We start from the raw sequence: 17,921 nt of genomic DNA, 5'->3' as shown, positions 1-17,921 counted from the left end.
TTGGTACAATTAACATTAAATTAGGTTTTGATCTACTACAAAATGTAGGTGTTCTGGTGGATTAACACCTAGATCGAGGGCACCATAATATTTATCAGGTGGGAATTGAAAGGAATTATTAAAAATGTCACTGTAATAACAGTTGAAAAACAGTTTTTATTGCCTTCCATGCTCACCTTCAATGGAGATGTATATTTTATCAGTAACTTTGGCAAAACATCATGGAAGATAATTGGTAAAACTAGAACAAATATAGCCTAGCTGCTCGCTTTAAAAGATTTATGGCCAACTTGTTTACATTATATAAAAGAAAAGAAAACAGCAGTACACATCTTGTACAAATATCCTGTTTTGAAAAGTAAATAGACATGTCTAAATCAAACATCACAGATACTGAATAAACAAAGCAAAATATGACTACAGTATATAACAGATATTCAACCTATAATAGCACCCTAGACAGTTTGAGCAAATACCAATATCAATCTTTGGCAGGACTCACTCCCTGCCTATGCATGAGTGTTTTACAGCATAACATCTTAACTTAGCCTGCAGTGGGAAACTCAAAAGTGGGCAACTCTCAAAAGACAAATATTAAAATGTCTTTATAGTTGACCAGAAGCCACTCTTTTTTTAGACTGTTAAGATCCAACGACTCTTTTGCTGCCAGCCAAGTTCAGATAAAGTACTCCTTCTTTTCGACTGTGGCCTTATCCTTGCAGTCCTCATCAGATTCCTCTCCTGGAGCCAGTTCCCCTGTTGTTCTGTAATCGCCTTTGTTGTGGCAGAGATATCGATAAAGAAGGAATCCCAAACCAAGTACTGTCAGCAGGACCAGAACTATAACCACTGGAAAGACATTAAGACAAGGCAAACTCGTTTTTAAAACAAGACCAAAATTGATGTGTTAATGCGGTGAGTGACTTTTGGCATGGGAAGGGCGGAGTAGCATGAGTATCATTACCTCCAATAACAGTGGCGTCTGTGTGCATTGGGACTGCAGTTGTTAACACTGAAAGAACAAAACAAATGGATTAATACAATTTTACACAGCTTGGAGACAGATGTTATTTTAGATTAGGACAACTGTCAAGTCATAACATTCACACACAGTTGGGACACACTACACATGGCAAGGCACGATAAAAAAAAAAGAACAGGAGTTACCCTCAATCACTGTTGTGTTCGCATGTGTGGGAAGTGATGTTGGTGTCCCCATAGTAGATGCTGAAATATGGCAAATATATATTAGTCAATAATATAACACTTATTATAATACAACCCACACAAAAATGTACTCAAGTTCAAAACATAGGCCTACCTTTAATTGTATCCACATGCGAGGAAATTGTTGCGGAATGCCCAATTTCTGATACTGAAATGATACCAGATAAGCACATTAAAATGGGCAAAAGGTAAGAGCTCATATCAAGTCTAGTCTGCTGGTCACACCCTGTGTTATTGATTGAATACTTTATTAGGCAGAAATGTAAACAGCATGGGGTTCAGTCAGACATGTAGGATAACATGAGCGAAAATAAAAGCCTGGGTACCGAGGCTAGGATAACACAAAAGGTGATGTATTCAATTGGTACAATGTCTGAGCAAGGACAGCATATTAAGTGTTTTGCAAGACACAGTGGGCTTAATCTGATTATCAAGAGCTGGACCTGAGCTAAACTTGTCAATACTGACAGAAAATACATGCACACTATGACACAATATCCTTATCAACAGAACCACACAACCATTGATGTATGAGAAAGGCTCAATACTAGCCATTTCCCAGTCAACACAAAAACAACATTATCACTAACCCTAACAGTCTGTCTGTGTACACTTAACCTTTACTCTCAAACAAAGTTAATTTGATATAGGTTAAAGCTCAATATTGGGGGTTTGTATTACAGGTATAATATGCTAATAAACGTACATACCATTCAAGGGTGGACTGGACGTCATGATGAGTGATGTTGTTGTTGTCTGGTGTCACAAACTATGACAAACAAGTAGAAATATTTGAAATAGAAACATGACTATGGCTTTTTTAAGTTTGATATTGACTGACTACTATGAGTATATGACTCGAGTGACACATACCAGTAATTGCATCATACCACTGACTCTAATCAGCTGACAAGCCTGACATGCTGTCTATCAATTCATCAATTGTAATCTATTGACTCGACTGGTTTGGTCAATCTAGGCATCTAGCCACAACATATCAAGTTTCACTTCCCTTGTGTCCAACTTTACCAAACTGGGAAGTTCCTTAACTTGGGAAGACAACACGATCCAACCCAAAGTAAAAACGTGCAATAAACTTTTACGAGACGGATCTACAAAACAATAGCCAGCTGCTTGTAACGCTCAACCGCAGACATTGTTCTACACGGCCACACCAGAGCTTTGTTTGAGCAGAGTAAACTTACCTGTGTGGAGTCACTCACAACACTATAGTCGATCTGTTCACGTCCGTAAGACAGCAGCAGCTGTTTCATATGCTTTAAATCATCAGGATGTACACCACCTCGAAACCAGCTCAAGTTTTAAATAATGCAAAATAATCTCTCTCAAGTAATTAATGAAGCAGTTGAGTTGAGTATGAGTTCAGTCTCGAAGATGCAGTGTGTGTGTGTGTGTGTAGGAGGAGTCTCCCTCTCGCCCACGCTCACGCTGTCGATTTCCGTTCCTGCTTTCGTTCCTCCCCTTCATGGTTCACCCCCCCTCCCTCCCCCTCCCCCCCCCCCCTCCCTTCCCCTCCCCCCCACACACACACACAGTCAAACACACACACACACACACACACACACACACACCGAAATAAACAACACGTGTGTCATATTGTTATTATTTATTTAACTATATTTAGAGCAATCGACATTCATGTTTATTTTAGGCTGTAGTAGGCCCACATTTAAATTACATTTAATTGAATTTAACATTATAGCATTAGCAATCAATCACTGTGCAATGTAAGCCCTATGGCTGCTGTGATATTACATGCATGTCATGTATTTAATTTGTAATACATGATATATATATTATGTATATCAGCCATTCTAGGGTTAGTGCAATGTATAAGATTTAATGTGACATGTTTTAGATTTAGACTATCCTGTCTATTCGCTCAAAGTACAGGACAAGGACAAAGTGAAATCTACCAAACAATTAATTTACTCAAACTAAACTGAAACTGAAAGAATGAGCTTAAGAAAGAGAAAACCGATTACGCATATTGATACTGCTGAGATTGTAGGCTAATTATGATTAAAGTTTTTAAACAAACAAGCAGATGAAATGTTATCCAATGAGAAATGTTCAACTGAGGAGAGCAATAGATAAATAACAATAAAGAGTCAGTGATGGTTTATCGTTCATTCAACAATGCCGTTACTAGAAATTTGATTCCTGTCCTTCCACATTCATTACATTTTTTGTCTTCATTACAGTTTTTTTCTCTTGTGTTGCTGATGGCTTCACTCCTCTAAATGTCTCTAGCCAATCCAATCCTGTCAAAATAAACAAAGTATAACTGATTGTATTAAACTCTTACCAGTAGATACGTTTCGATAGACTGTCTGAAATATGATACACAAAAAACACAAACCTAAAGGTTTAATAGATTAAACATCTGTGCTTTTTGAGTCCATGGACCCGTGGTTTCCTACTGGAATATCCTAGATAACAGAGAAAGAAAAAAGGAAAAGCTTACAAAATAGAAACATCTGCATCACAATACTTAGCTTGTGTCTGCTGGACAACTGACCTTGGCTACAAAGGCGACATCTTTTGCATCAGAATCAAGGCCAGAAACGTTGCCATTCTCCAGTCCATTAGATTGGGGAGTCTCAAGGGCAACAGGGCTTTCCACTTTCTCCTCTATGTAGAGTGGGGCGTTGTCTACTGCAGATAGCTGGAGCTCCAAGCTCTCTGAGTCATAGGAATTGTTCAGTTCTGAACTACTCTCACTTGGTGGAGGGTTCTCTTCATCTCCTTTATTATCAGTGGTGATCAAAGGTGTGTCTGCAGAAGCCTCCAGCTCAGGTTCAGCCTCCAGCTCAGGTTCAGCTTCAAGCTCAGGTTCCCCTTCCTTTACGTCCCTTTCTCCTCCCTCTAGACTGTTGTCTTCTCCACACTTCAGCTCATCACCAGCAGCCTCCATCGTAGTGTCAGACTCGGGATTGGCCTCTGCAGGAGGATGCTCACTGTCGCTGTGGGTGGATTCTGCATACTGATCTCTGAGCTCTGAGAAGGAGCTTTCCAGTGGTGGGGATTGTGGGGACACGGTAAGGGTACTGCTCTCCCTGGACAGAGTTTCATCACGGTAAGGTCTATCAGGAGATCTGAAGGACTTTCGTTGAGAAGGTCTGGGACTGTAGCTCGCGTGAAAATCTGAGAAGCTGGACTTCCATGATTTTGGGGACATCAGTGAACGTCTCTTCAGGGAGCCGTGGCTGAAATACATACATACAAAAATATAATCTCTACATTTTCAAGTTCGACTCCCAGAATACAAAAAGATAAGTAAATGAATCAGAACAACTTTGAAAGTCAGAGTGAAAAATATAGGCTAACCGTTGTAGTCCCTTGACGACAAACACCTTGTCAGGATGCTGAGCCTGCAGCTCCTTCATCACATTCTGCAAATCATGGTTGAGCTAAAAAGAAGACATGGTTAAAACTGTCTGTGAATGTTGTCAGGCAAGTGCATTTTATCACCAGATAAACACAACATGGGACATACCGTGCTCATTTCCTTATAGAAGACATCTCGTAATGCTGAGATAGATGAGAAGACCGCCACATAGCATCCAATTCGGCTTCAAGAGAGATATAAGAGAGGAGTATGTGAACACATATGCCCCTTTTCCACCGGTTGGAAACCGGTTCAGTTCAGAACCAGTTTTTAGTCCATGAGCCAGACCTCCAAAATTGGAACGTTAATCGGCAAAACCATTCCTATATCAAATTGTTATAGGATCAATATGAGTAAAATAATATATGATAACCCTTCCACAGGAGTAGCGTTTTCATATTTATCACACATTTTGTAATTTTCACCTACAGTAGGCCTATACGTGATAGGTGAATAGGTAAAAAAATTATTAATAGTTATCACCATGAAACTTCACCAGTTGATTACTTACACGAAGACAATTATTTATTGTATTACACATTTTCTGAAATTGTACATTAAAATATGCAAATTAGGCATTATGTAGGAAAATATGCAAAAAATAGATATGGTATATGGGTAGGTATGGTTTTGCCCGCTCAATTCATAATTAACATTCCAATTTTGGAGGTCTGGCTCATGGACTAAAAACTGGTTCTGAACTGAACTGGTTCCCAACCGGTGGAAAAGGGATCATACTGTACAGTGTACACAGTACGATCTTTAATTTAACACAGACGATTTTACTGTGTAGTTAGTATTTGAATACACAACAGTTCAAAGTCAGAGAGATTATTCTCACAGTAACCAAATCAAAAGTTGTATCTAAAGCAATGTAATATTTGCTCTCTGCTCTTACCTGTTAAAGAGAATTGGGAGATCTTCCTTTAGCTCATTGTTGATGCTTTCATAGACACTTTTGGCAGAATGGACTTCTTCCTCTGCCTGCAAACAAACAAACAAACAAACAAACAAACAAACAAACAGAATCAGATATGAACCTTTAACTCAGCTATATGTTGGAATACAAAATGAGAATAGGTCAGTCATTTCCTCTGACCTTAGCTATTTTGATGTCATCTCTCTTCTTAGCGGTTTGCAGTGCCTCCAGGTGGTGATGAGAGGAATCATAATCTACCAGTTTTCTGCCCCTTTTGGAAATTTTCTCCTGTAGAGTAAAAATTATGGAACAAGTGAGAAATCTCTCTCTCATCTTTTTTTTGTGCAAGCTGCATCAATTGTATTGTTTTCAGGAAAAAAAGAGGAATGGAAAAAAAAAAAAAAAAAAAGGTAAAGGAAGACATGTCAAGGAGAGGCCAAAATCAATATATACACATAGCATAAACCAGCAGGTACAGTATTTAAAATAAGGTTAGACACAAAGCTGGTAACACTTCAGTAGATAGCAGCAGGTATGTTCTCTCTTTCTTACTGTGTGTATACAGTAGGTACCCCTTTGTGTGTACATTTGAGTGCTCGTGCCTTACCCTCATATCTGGGAACTGACCGATGTAAGTGTCCATGGTGCGTACTGCCTGGTCCAACATCTTCACCTCATAGTCATTCCACAGAAGGTCCTCACCCTTATCGAGTGAGAGAACAACATACACATTGCTTTATTTATTTAAAGGACAGAGGAGTTTCGAGTTCTCTCTCTTTTTTCACTGCGCTGAAAAAAATATGCGTGGAGGAAAGCAGTTTTCAGTACAGTAAAATTCTCAGTGTTAAATTAACTCTGGGAGTGTAAAAATTGACCCAAATGGACTTGTTTTTCCTCATCTGTGATCATATCTGACCTCTACAATGGCGCCCAAGTCCTCTTCGGCAGCCCAGTCAGTCTCATAAGCATCAAACAGAGACTGGGACAGGCGCTTTGAGGCATCTCTCATTTCTGTAGTCAATGAACAGATTCATAATCAGGGTGTATGTACAATACATCTAGTGTAGCTTTGTGATCTCCCCACTTGCAACATGTATAGAAATATATTCATCATTTACCTCTGAGAGCATTAAGGTAGGCCTTTAAGTCCTTGTTTATTCGGCTCCCGTCAGTCTGCATGCAAACAGAGGTTAGTTATCTCCTATGATGTATTATGTATATCACGATAACTTTATTGGGCACAATTATGTAGAGACACATACACAGCACTCAGTGCATGGCTATATATTACTGATACCTGCTGGTCAGTGAAATCTTGGAGGAAACAGTCAAATTGTTCATCTCTGGTCTCCACTGTCTTCCCCAGCTTTTGTAATACCTACACAACAAACACAACTCAAAGTAATGCATGTCATAACAAACAGGAAATTACATTTCATGTTGGCTACTTTTATAAAGGAGAGGTGATGGTGTGTGATGATACCTTTTCCTTGCTTCTACTCAGTTGCCTTTGAACTTTTTTAGCGAAGACCCCAGCACTGCCTTTTGGACTGTTGCCCTCTGCCATATTTGTATCTTCTTTTGCAAAAGGTGTTGCCTATGTTACGGAGATGAAGAAGAGCGAGAGAAAAAAACAATGTTACAATAGGCCTACAAATAGCTAGTACTGCATATTAAGTATAATTTTGGTTTGTTTATAGTGCTAGAAAACGAATGCAACTTTGAATTTGGACGCCCGAGGGGTTTAATATTTCCTTTTAGCCTATGTAATTTACTGATAGTCTTTTTTTTGTACCACATATGCAATAACAGATTCCCTAAGCCAGAGGTTCCCAAACTTTTTCATGCCAAGGACCCCCAAATTGACACGTATTAGCTCGCGGACCCCCATTTGAAAAGATATGCTGCAGGGACCCCCATAAGAGAAGATTTTTACGGCTCTAGCAGTGATTCTCAACCCGTTTAATTTCAACAACACCCAGTTTGACATGCATTAAGGCTCATTCATAAGCGTTATTCATAGTCTGGATTTTCGGTGGTGAGGTGACCACCGAACTACAACATGATGAGTGAGCCTTAAAGGCTCATTCATAGCCTTAGTCTACGGACCCCCATTTAATGGAATCTATCTCTGGGACACCAATTTATATCGTAAAATCAATGTTAATTTAACTCTGAGAGTGTACAAATGGAACCAAATGGACTGGAGTTACAGACCCATAAGGGTCCATTCCATTTGTTTCCAACTTCCAAACTATCATTTGGCTGGGGACCCCCTGGAACTCCCTCAAGGACCCCACTTTGGGAACCACTGCCCTAAGTGGCTTCCATGAGACCATGACTACAATACCCAGAATTCCTAGAAGTCACTCCACCTACTAGTGCTATCGTGGAAATGGCGAACTTTGCCCTCAGTTATATTTCGTTATGACACGACTCAAGGGCGGTCCAAATGATAGAAAACAAAAATTATTTGCTACTCCAGGAGTTGGTGGACATGAGTATGGCAAGCACTCTGACGAAATGTGCGATCACAGATCTGGGTGTCCAATGGGTTGGCTGGGCCATTGCAGCAGCTCTCAGAACGGAGAAGTTTTATGATTTGGCAGGTAATAATAATCATGTTGATGTATAGCCTATATACTTGTTTATATACAATGTTATACAATGTTTATGGCCAGTCTGCCCACGAAATTCCGTGTTTTGTAGTCTGTTCGTTCGATCCTGCAGTGGTGCTGCCTACTAGATTTCTAAATCAGATATAAAAGCGAAAACCTGCCATAATAAGGTTAACATAGCAGGAGTTTTCATTTTGGTGTATAACTTAAGGGTTACTGATGCAAAACGACTGTTATCTAAACAGCTTTGTTAATGTGAAACAGCCCAATAGCCCCTCCTTCTTCTTAAGAATTAAGCAGCATCATAAAGCAGCTTACGCTGTTTCTTTCACATTTTCTATCGGCGCAGCGCTAAAGTTAGAAATCTATGAAAGACTGGTTATCACCAGAGTAGTATAAAAGAGAGTAATGACACTCCCGTTGACTCTCATTGTAACAATGGAATGCGTTTGATCTTTGATCGTTTTGCGTTTGATCAAACGCTTTGATCTTATTAGATTACTCTGGTTATCACTAAAGAACTTGGCCTGCCACTTCTGTATAACTATGAACTATGAAAATTACAATGTTGCCATGTTATTTATTACCATATTATTAAATTAGATAGTTATGTACATACTTAGTGACTTGAAGTGTCATTTACAAAATTAAAAAGCAGTTATGGGCTTACTGTAGGTGTAAATAAGGGTTATTAATGTGAGTCATGTTTAGCTACATGATTTTTGAATAAGGCTCACTTAACTTTTAATAGACAAATCAAATAAAATGTAGACAAATCAACAGTCTAAAGTAATTTTCTTTAACAAAAATGATTACCACAATCAATATTCATAAGTAAATTGCAGATTTAGTAGATGAATTCCATTAAATAGCCTACTGCATTAAAATACATATTTGGAGGCATAATTGGACCTATATTACAATCAATGATCAAGTTGCATTACCATCTCATACATATGTGCAACTTACCTGTAGACAGACACCAGTGTTCGATATTCTTCTTAAATTGGCAAATGAATCACCTGGACAATTCTCCTATATTCGTCCTCTTCTGTTCCCCAACTGGGATCTGTGCTTCTGGATATTTTACCCTTGAACTTTGGAACCAATTGTCTGCAGTTCCCTGGGTAAAATATTTATTGAACACGCCTTACTCTGCAACAAGTGATATAGCCATGCACCATAACCCATACCCACCAGTGACACTGCATGGCATTATGCTCTTCCTTAAAGTCTAATCTATGTTTGCCTTTGTTTTAGGATCCGGCACATTTATACTACTTGCCCACCTGAGTCGTATATGGGGTGGGGCTGGCCATGTTAGACAGAATGTGCAGACAGGGTTGGTGACTGCATGGGGACTCAGGTAATCATATCTAGTGTCATGTAGCTTTTCCAGAAGAAAAGGTCATAACGTGTTTTGTAGGATCCGACTGTTGTATGAACTACTCCTTATTAGTTTAATTAATCTATGTAAGCTGTATGTATGGAGTCCTTGGCTAGGTCAGTGCTGAACCTATGAATGTGAGCCATTAAAGTTGGGTTAATGAATAATGTTCGAGTTAATGTGAAAGAACAGAAGTAACCGAGTAGTTTTTTTGTAGGCTGGGGACATTCCTCTTCATGCGGATCCTGAAGGACGGCCACGATCGCAGGTTTAACAATGTCAGAGACAGCCCAGGGACTTTCTTTGTATATTGGAGCATTCAAGGTATTTCAGACCATTGTGAACGTGACCATCTCAGCACATTGTAAATGGATGGATTTATCATTTCCACATATTTTCTACTATCAAATTCAGTGAATGTTGACTCTTTTTTGTGGAAGAATACAATATTGTTATATCCCTTTTCCTATCTCTCAGCTGTGTGGGTATTTATGACCCTCCTGCCTACCCTCATGCTGAACAGTGAGAAGCAAGATCCACCTCTTAGTACGAGGGATTATATTGGCTGGGTTCTGTGGGGCCTTGGCTTTGCAACAGAGGCTATTGCAGACCAACAGAAGTGGCTCTTCAAACGTGACCCAGATAATGCTGTAAGTCATGTTGTGTTGTGTCCTACACTGGACTGACAGGCATTGTCAAATGTTCCCCCCCTCCCCCTTACACAACTTTTTTTGTCCTTCTAGGGAAGGTTTATTCAGAGTGGATTGTGGGCTTACAGCCAACATCCAAACTACTTGGGTGAGATCATGCAATGGTCAGGTCTGTGGCTGTCAGCCTCATCTGTGATGCAGGGTTCCCAGTACCTCAGCGTAGTGTCTCCTGTTAGTCCTGTGACGAACAGTCAAAAAGTGCTTTAGTTTTCGAGATACCCCTACCGGGCTTAGGACCAAACACAACATAGTTTTTCCTCATCTCTAAGGCCTCCCATACATGAAATGGATTCTTGTATAAAAATATTTTACTGCAAAAGTGGTGAAATTGATATTTAAAGTTATACACCCCAAAGTAAAAATACAGCCTGTCCGTCTGGGGATTAAGGCATATAAACTCATGTAGATTCACAATGGAAGCTCTGAGAGGTTTACAACTTCGCATTCCTGAAGCCAGGACATCCCTCTACATTCTAGAAAACGAATAATGTCAATATGTGAATGTAAATATGAGATATAGACATTTGAACACATACCTACAATAGGCGGAAATGTAAATCTATGTAGAGTGTCTTCTTTACTTTGTAGTGACTCTGACATGGATTGTCATAGCAACACATATGAGGGCTTGTATGGAAGGTGTGGTTCTGCTGAATTGAGCAATACCAATTATTGTGTAACTGTAGCTTGAATACTCGTGGAGTTATGGCACTAAACGTATATGGTTTCCCAAATGGGAGGAAATAAAGCAGTCCTAATGAAATCTACAGTATCAAACAGATTAGTTTTATTTTGACTTCACTTATGCAAGGGTGGTGAAATTATAACAAATTCACTTGAGTAGAAGTCCCTAAAATATATGAAATGTCACAAATGAGAAATTGTGAAAGTATATATGCAGCTTCAACAATAGTAGGCTACAGAGAGAAATGCAGCCCTACAATAGAACTACCTACTAACTATTATTTAGCACACCTGGATGAGGGACAAGCTCAATGCTCAATGTTATCCTCATACCAGCAAGTCATTCATTCATGTAGAGTTGATATAATCATTGTTTGCTTAAGGTAAAGTTGTATTTAGCTTCACCGCATCTGCATTGTATTGCCTATGGCTTTCTTCATAAAAGGTAAATCATTGCAAATATTTTGGAATATGAAAAGGATATATATTTGGAATAATGGCAAATCAAGTAGCTATCTGACCTAGCTTTAAGTTCCATTTAGTGTAACATACTAACAGAGCATGTCCAGTAGCCATTGACAATAGTAGAACCCTGACACTGTAGACCTTAGGGCGAGAAAAGGGCGAGGTCACATGCACGCATCGGCCTGGGTGACAGCAGACTGCTGGCCGAGCGCTGGCGCTTTGGCATGGGGAGTCAGATCAACATATGGAATTAATTATGTACTGGCCATATATGGAGCGTGTCTTGAGTATACAGGGATTAATGAGGTCAGATCATAGTACAATATGGAATGTCAGAACAGGTCAGCTCCATTTATGGAGATCTAAGGGTTTGAGGTTTGAGGTCAGACGTAGAGTTGCTGGCCAATATTGATGACATCAGGGATCTCCATATATGGGAATTCTTATATATGGCCTTAATATTGATGAGGGATCTCCATCCCTGATGATGTCACAAGGTGACTATAACTAACTGACTAACTGACTGACAGTGACAGGACATTTATGTTTTCATAGTAAATGTGATGTGTCGTCGCTATTACAACATGGTTAAAAAAACATCCAAATACAAATAGAAAAAGGAAAGTGACACGGTCCATAATGTCAAAACCTCCGCAGTAGAAGACCGTGTCACATAATGTCAAAACCTCCGCAGTAGAAGACCTTCAACACTGAATGTTGCTCAACAGAGAAATTATGCTGATGTTCATAAAACCCTGGCTCCATATACCAACACTAAGCTCTCGTAACCTGATCGTATGAAGATAAATATCATACAATATATAACCTCTGACTGGGAGTTATAATGACATACTGAAGACTGAGCTCTGAGGAAGATGTGATGATGGTCTAAATACAGGAAAATCCTGGAAACTGAAGGAAAATTACAATTTGAATTGTAGATTGAGCTGAAAGGTCTGATGTGGTATGCTCTGAAAGTGTGCCCATGGGATATGCACTGATAGAAGCTGCACGTCCAAGAAAAAAATCACACCCGTGTGAACTGAGTGGTGTAAGGTCTTATATAGACTGATCAGCTGTGGTCTGACGTAATGTCTGACGTAATGAAATCACACCCATGTGAACTGGGTGACCATAGCAACCGTGCTCATTTTTTGGTACGAACAGACAGACAGACAGACACACGTAAACTAACAAAGCCAGGTGTAAAAAACAGCTGTAGAGCTTCAGATATATTGATGAAGAAAATCATGGACCAGTGTCTTCAGTATGTCATCATAACGCTTAGTTTAGTGTCATCACTTTCATTTAATTAAATTAAAATAGGTGAACATTTGGTCTGCTGTTCTGATTCTTTGTTTTGTCTGGCAGCTGCTTTATTTCCTTTAGAGGTTTAAGGTAGCTTTTATGATGTTTATATAATACAAGAGCAGCCGACGATACAACTTCATCAACCTTCCTCATTGTCTCTGTTACTATTATCAACCTTATTCAGTCTTCTTGATGAGACTGGTGCAGGCATACTCTCACTCTCAACATTTGCTGTTCTGACTGGTGTAGTTTGCTCAGCAACATGATACATGATAAGATATCTTTAATTTGAAGGAAAGTATATTTTCTGTATTTGGAGCCAGGGTTTTCATTATCATCATCATCATCATCATCATCACTCTGTTGAGCACCATTTAGTATGTGTTGAAGGTCTTCTGCTTTGGGGTTTGTGACATTATGGATCTTGTTTCTTTACTTTTTCTAAATGTTTACCACAGATGATACAAATATTTGGATCCAATGTTTGTACATCACACTCTGGTAAAAAAAAAAAAAAAAGAAAGACAAATACTTCAGGTTCAGAATTCATCAATCAACTATGTTGTGTCCGACCGTACACTACTATAGTTAGGTACTATGCACAGTAACCATGCTGTTACAAGTGATACTAATGAACCATTCTGGTGAAACAGTCTGGGCTTTTCTATTATGCTACTGGACAGGATCTGTTACACTAAATGGAGCTTAAAGCTAGGTCACTCCAGCGAGCTAAATAGCTACTAGACTTGACAAGGTTCTTCTGCTCTTTTCACATTCCAAAATATTTGCTGTGTCAGTTCATGAAGAAACCCATATAGGCAACACGATGCAGATAGAGCAGATGGAGACAAATACTGTAAAAATTACTTTAATTGCATTGTTCCATAAGTCTTGTCTTGTCTTATTATTGGCAGCGGTGGCCGAACGGATAGCGGCGCGGTCTTGATACCGGAAGGTTCCTAGTTCGAATCAGCCGTCCGACACGGTTAAAAATTACCACCGCTGAAGTGCCCTTGAACAAGGCATTGAACCACTACGATGAAATGTGTTCTATGAGCAGGGCCTGGCTGGAAACAAGTTCTTGAGCTTAGCCCAGATACCCTGGGTAAATATAGATTTCATTTCATTTCATTAATACTGGTAGAACTTAAGACTTAAGACTTAACAGGTCATGGGGGAAATATGAGAATTGATTGTGTTTGTTTTGTATAAGGGATGTGAAAAGTTACTGTACATTGCTTTTCTAAATAAAGTAAACAATACAAAATGAAAATTGTGAAAATTGTGGAGGGCAGAGATCCAGGAATCCTGAGTTGGTGTTTGCTAGACTCTCGCAGTAACTAATGACTTGCTGTTATGAGGATAACATTGATCATTGAGCACCCTCATCCAGGTCTGTGCTATATAATAGTAGTTCTATTGTAGGCCTGCATTTCTCTGCAGTATTGTTGCAGCTGCAATATTCTTTTCACAATTTCTCAAGTTTGGGATTTCATACATTTTGGAACTTCTATTCAAGTCAATTTGTTATAATTATTCCACCATTGATAAGTGAAGTCAAAATAAAACTAGAAAGGTGCAATTCTGGGAAATTGCAAGTGTGGTTGCACTGACATGAGTCACAAAGCATATAGGGACCTGGGAACTGAATTCCGTCTTACCGTTTGTATTCTATATTGTGATGTCATGTGAAGCATGACAAAAAGCTTCACTTTTCTGTTGTGCAAAAGTTAACACAAATCACACCTGTGTGAAGTGAGGGGGGCTAATATATTAAAGTCTAACTCATGTTGATTAGGTGATGTAATGGTGATGTGAAACAAACGGTGTAAACACATTAAATGCCATTAACAATAAAGAGACAATATGACGCAAATGTTCCCTTTATTGGCAATGGCGTTTTCAAAAAAAACATTGAACAAAAAAAAACATTAAACCTCCCTCAAAAAGCACCTTGCTGGCAAAAAAATATCGGACAGAGAACAATAGTGTGTTGGTGTTGCCTACGAGTATACAATTACACAATTGGTATTGCTGGATACAGTAGAACCACACCATTCCTACAAGCCCTCATATGTGTTGCTATAGAGACACACGGGGACTACAAATTCCACGCCCCCAAATGAGACAGCGTCCCCACTTCTGGTCCGTTTCAACTGTGTACTGCAGCTGCCAATGCAATCCCTATGAGAGGCATCATAAAATACCCTTATTTCACTGGTTCATTACTGAGGCTGTAGCGATTTATTTTGTGTTCGAATAATGTGTCCCATATGTTTTATTTGTCCTTTTTAATGTCATATACCTGCCATCTCAATATACAACCCACAATGTACTATAATATACTCCATAAGATTGTAAAGACTGCTAGCATCGGATATATTGAAGTTTCCCTGACGTATGATTTGTACGTCACGCATTAATCCTTATAAATACCGCTAGATGCGGCATTCCCCAGCGACGGATCGAGCGACCACGACGAGCGTGACAGAGTCCAGCGTTGTAAACGGTTAAACGGCCAGTCTTCATCATGCCTAAAGTGTGCTGCGTTCCGCTTTGTAAAAACAACAAAGAAAAAAACCCAGACTTGATGTTTCATCAACTTCCAGCTGATCATGAAAAGAGACAGAAATGGCTGCACCCATCCACTAGTAAAAAATCTGTGAAACCATCCAGAAGAAGTTTGTGAACTCCACAAGTGGTGGAAATTAAGTATTCAAGTGAAGCTTATGAAGGTATATGTCACAGTGAAAATAGCCTTGAAACTTATGATAGTCAGTCATGACGCAACTTCACCCTGTCTTTAGTGCCTTGCTACATTTACAACGTTTAAGTGTACATAAGCGTTCAGATTTCAAATATAAAGTGCTCACCCCCGGAGCTACGGATGTTATACATTTGCACGTTTATTAGCACCCGTGTAGTCCTTATATTGTTCAATAAAAAGCATTTTTATCCGACGGCTGGCCAATTTCAATTTTTTTCGCTATATGCTTTCAATACGTGCCCTTATCGGTTGGGAGGTGTATTGCACTCATGCATTATTATAACCTTTATAGAAAATGGTCACCGATCGGATTAAAATGCATTTTCTTGAACAATACGGGATGCACGGGTGTTAATAGCAGCCCGTTCAAAATTCTAACATCCGTGTCCCCGGGGGTGAGCACTTTATAGGCTATTTGAAATCTGAACGTTTACAAATGCACATAACTTAGCCAGGCGCTCAAAACAAAGCAAGTCACGCCACGACGCACGTGAAGGACGAGCGTCATGTGAACCATTAATCCTATCCTACTGAATATGATATAGATTGACAATATCAAGAAGTCAGGCAAAATCATCTGAGGAGCATATGCTGCTATATAGGATTACACAGACTGAAATTGACTGCCTGAAAAGTAATTTATTATATTATTCTTCATGCATGAAGCTCCCAATTCCCGTGAAATTGCAATATATTGGCTATATAAATAAATAGCCCATATATTGTAATATGTATTAAAACTGTAATAAATAAGATAGATTCTAATTGATATTTTATTATCTATAAACCTGGAGAATCCACTAGATAGTTGACAATATCTGGATATGTCACTCCTGGCCATTTAGTTGGGTCATTTTCCCAACTACTTTTAGGCAAATCATATGGACAAATTGATAATCCAACAAGTTTTATTTTTTCTTTGTACCGTCGGAGCTCCGCGGCAGGTAAAGAATTCATATACGCCTGCATGTTCACACCATGCACCACAAATACGGATAATGTATCTTCAAACTCGGCGACGCTTGGAACGTCACTTATAAGCGACAGGTAATCAGTCTGTCAACTCAGCTCTGCTCCGTTAACATTATGGGTAACTCATTCAAGTGGTAAATTAAATGTGAAACAAGTCATCTATTGAGAAAACAAAAAAATATGTTGACAAAGACACTTCATACATTTGGAAACATATTTTTATTCAAATCAATATAGTCTTCAGTTCATGTTGTATTATTTTAAAAGTAGGCTAACTACAGTGGAATTTCAATTGACTTCTATGGGCTGGCATGCAGTACACTGGTCTAACGGACCAGAAGTGGGGCCGCTGTCTCATTTGGGGGCGTGAAATTTGTAGTCCCCGTGTGTCTCTATGACAATCCATGTCAGAGTCACTGCAAAGTAAAGAAGACACTATACAGATTTACATTTTCGCCTATTGTAGGTATGTGTTCAAATGACTATATCTCATATTTACATTAACATATTGACATTATTATTTTTCTAGAATGTAGAGGGATGTCCTGGCTTCCAATATGCCACATTCTAAACCTCTCAGAGCTTCCATTGTGAATCTACATGAGTTTATATGCCTTAATCCCCAGACGGACAGGCTGTATTTTTAGTTTGAGGTGTATGACTTTAAATATCAATTTCACCACTTTTACAGTAAAATATTTTTATACAAGAATCCATTTCATGTATGGGAGGCCTTAGAGATGAGGAAAAACTATGTTGTGTTTGGTCCTAAGCCCGGTAGGGGTATGCCAATTTCTGGGGGCCATTGTCACAGTACTATGTCTTCGTGTGGTTCCTGTTACGTCACATCAGTGGTATCCCCATGCTGGAGAAGCAAGCAATGAAGAAGTGGGGTTCCGAGCCGGCCTTCCAGGACTACATTAAAAACACACCTCTTCTATGGCCACGTCCGACATTTGGATTTTAGGTAGTCTCGGCTGAGACAGTAATTGATATTTTCTGTATATACCCCTGAGATATAGGTCTTGAACACATACACTGGATGTCCACACTGATAGTCTCCATTAAATAATCAGAATCAGTGTTGTATTTAACTTATTCAAAATAAACTTAATTTGTTTTCTACACATATTCCTTAAAAGTTGTGCCATTCATATAAATCTATATCAGCAAGCAAATATTATATCATCAAATTCCCCTACAGTCTACAAATATTGAATACAACCATATCGGTCGCTCGGAAATCTCTTAACCCACATGGGTGCGAGTGCGGCGGATAACCAAACCAATTGTGCATTTTATGACTAAAGCATGACACTTTCAGCATATCATCTACACACTCCAAGGTTTGATTTCAGACGTGGAAACACTTTCTGACTGACCTCTGTTGACCTTGAGAGGTCATTGACCTCAGAATTGCATTTTTGCACGTTTTGCTCCATTATTTTC

The 17,921-nt window shown here is 39.1% G+C and overlaps 3 protein-coding genes across 6 annotated transcripts; 1 reads left to right on the top strand and 2 right to left on the bottom strand.

Annotated features, from left to right (window-relative positions):
• Window positions 1–136: 136 nt before the first annotated feature.
• On the bottom strand, window positions 137–2,676 carry LOC306936070 (uncharacterized protein). Of its 4 annotated transcripts, XM_079519497.1 has the most exons (7): window positions 2,433–2,676; window positions 1,938–1,996; window positions 1,322–1,375; window positions 1,168–1,227; window positions 965–1,012; window positions 637–849; window positions 137–527 (listed from the first exon to the last, which is right to left on the bottom strand). In XM_079519497.1, the coding sequence occupies exons 2-6, from the start codon at window positions 1,960–1,962 to the stop codon at window positions 677–679; spliced, it is 360 nt and encodes a 119-aa protein (XP_079375623.1). In that variant the 5' UTR covers window positions 1,963–1,996; window positions 2,433–2,676; the 3' UTR covers window positions 137–527; window positions 637–676. The 4 variants fall into 4 exon arrangements, with proteins under 4 accessions (XP_079375623.1, XP_079375622.1, XP_079375624.1 ...); XM_079519496.1 differs by having other exon boundaries at window positions 137–849; XM_079519498.1 differs by having other exon boundaries at window positions 137–849; window positions 1,938–1,998; window positions 2,437–2,676.
• A 950-nt stretch (window positions 2,677–3,626) lies between these two features.
• Window positions 3,627–7,125, bottom strand: bin2a (bridging integrator 2a; the record flags this gene model as incomplete). Its single annotated transcript, XM_079514133.1, has 11 exons — window positions 3,627–3,680; window positions 3,770–4,457; window positions 4,579–4,661; window positions 4,748–4,823; window positions 5,538–5,623; window positions 5,739–5,846; window positions 6,166–6,261; window positions 6,475–6,569; window positions 6,677–6,731; window positions 6,856–6,936; window positions 7,042–7,125. 11 exons carry the CDS (start codon window positions 7,123–7,125, stop codon window positions 3,627–3,629), a joined length of 1,506 nt encoding a protein of 501 aa, XP_079370259.1.
• Window positions 7,126–7,961: 836 nt separating this feature from the next.
• On the top strand, window positions 7,962–17,603 carry LOC306913998 (uncharacterized protein). Its single transcript, XM_079490857.1, has 6 exons — window positions 7,962–8,167; window positions 9,437–9,542; window positions 9,781–9,887; window positions 10,041–10,213; window positions 10,307–10,446; window positions 17,295–17,603. The coding sequence occupies exons 1-6, from the start codon at window positions 8,011–8,013 to the stop codon at window positions 17,437–17,439; spliced, it is 828 nt and encodes a 275-aa protein (XP_079346983.1). The 5' UTR covers window positions 7,962–8,010; the 3' UTR covers window positions 17,440–17,603.
• The last annotated feature ends 318 nt before the right edge of the window (window positions 17,604–17,921 follow it).

The sequence above is a fragment of the Electrona antarctica genome (genome assembly GCF_951216825.1).
Source record: "Electrona antarctica genome assembly, chromosome: 2".
Classification (NCBI taxonomy): domain Eukaryota; kingdom Metazoa; phylum Chordata; class Actinopteri; order Myctophiformes; family Myctophidae; genus Electrona; species Electrona antarctica.
Note: the sequence above shows the minus strand (reverse complement) of the source record. Positions and strands in the feature narration are given on the sequence as shown.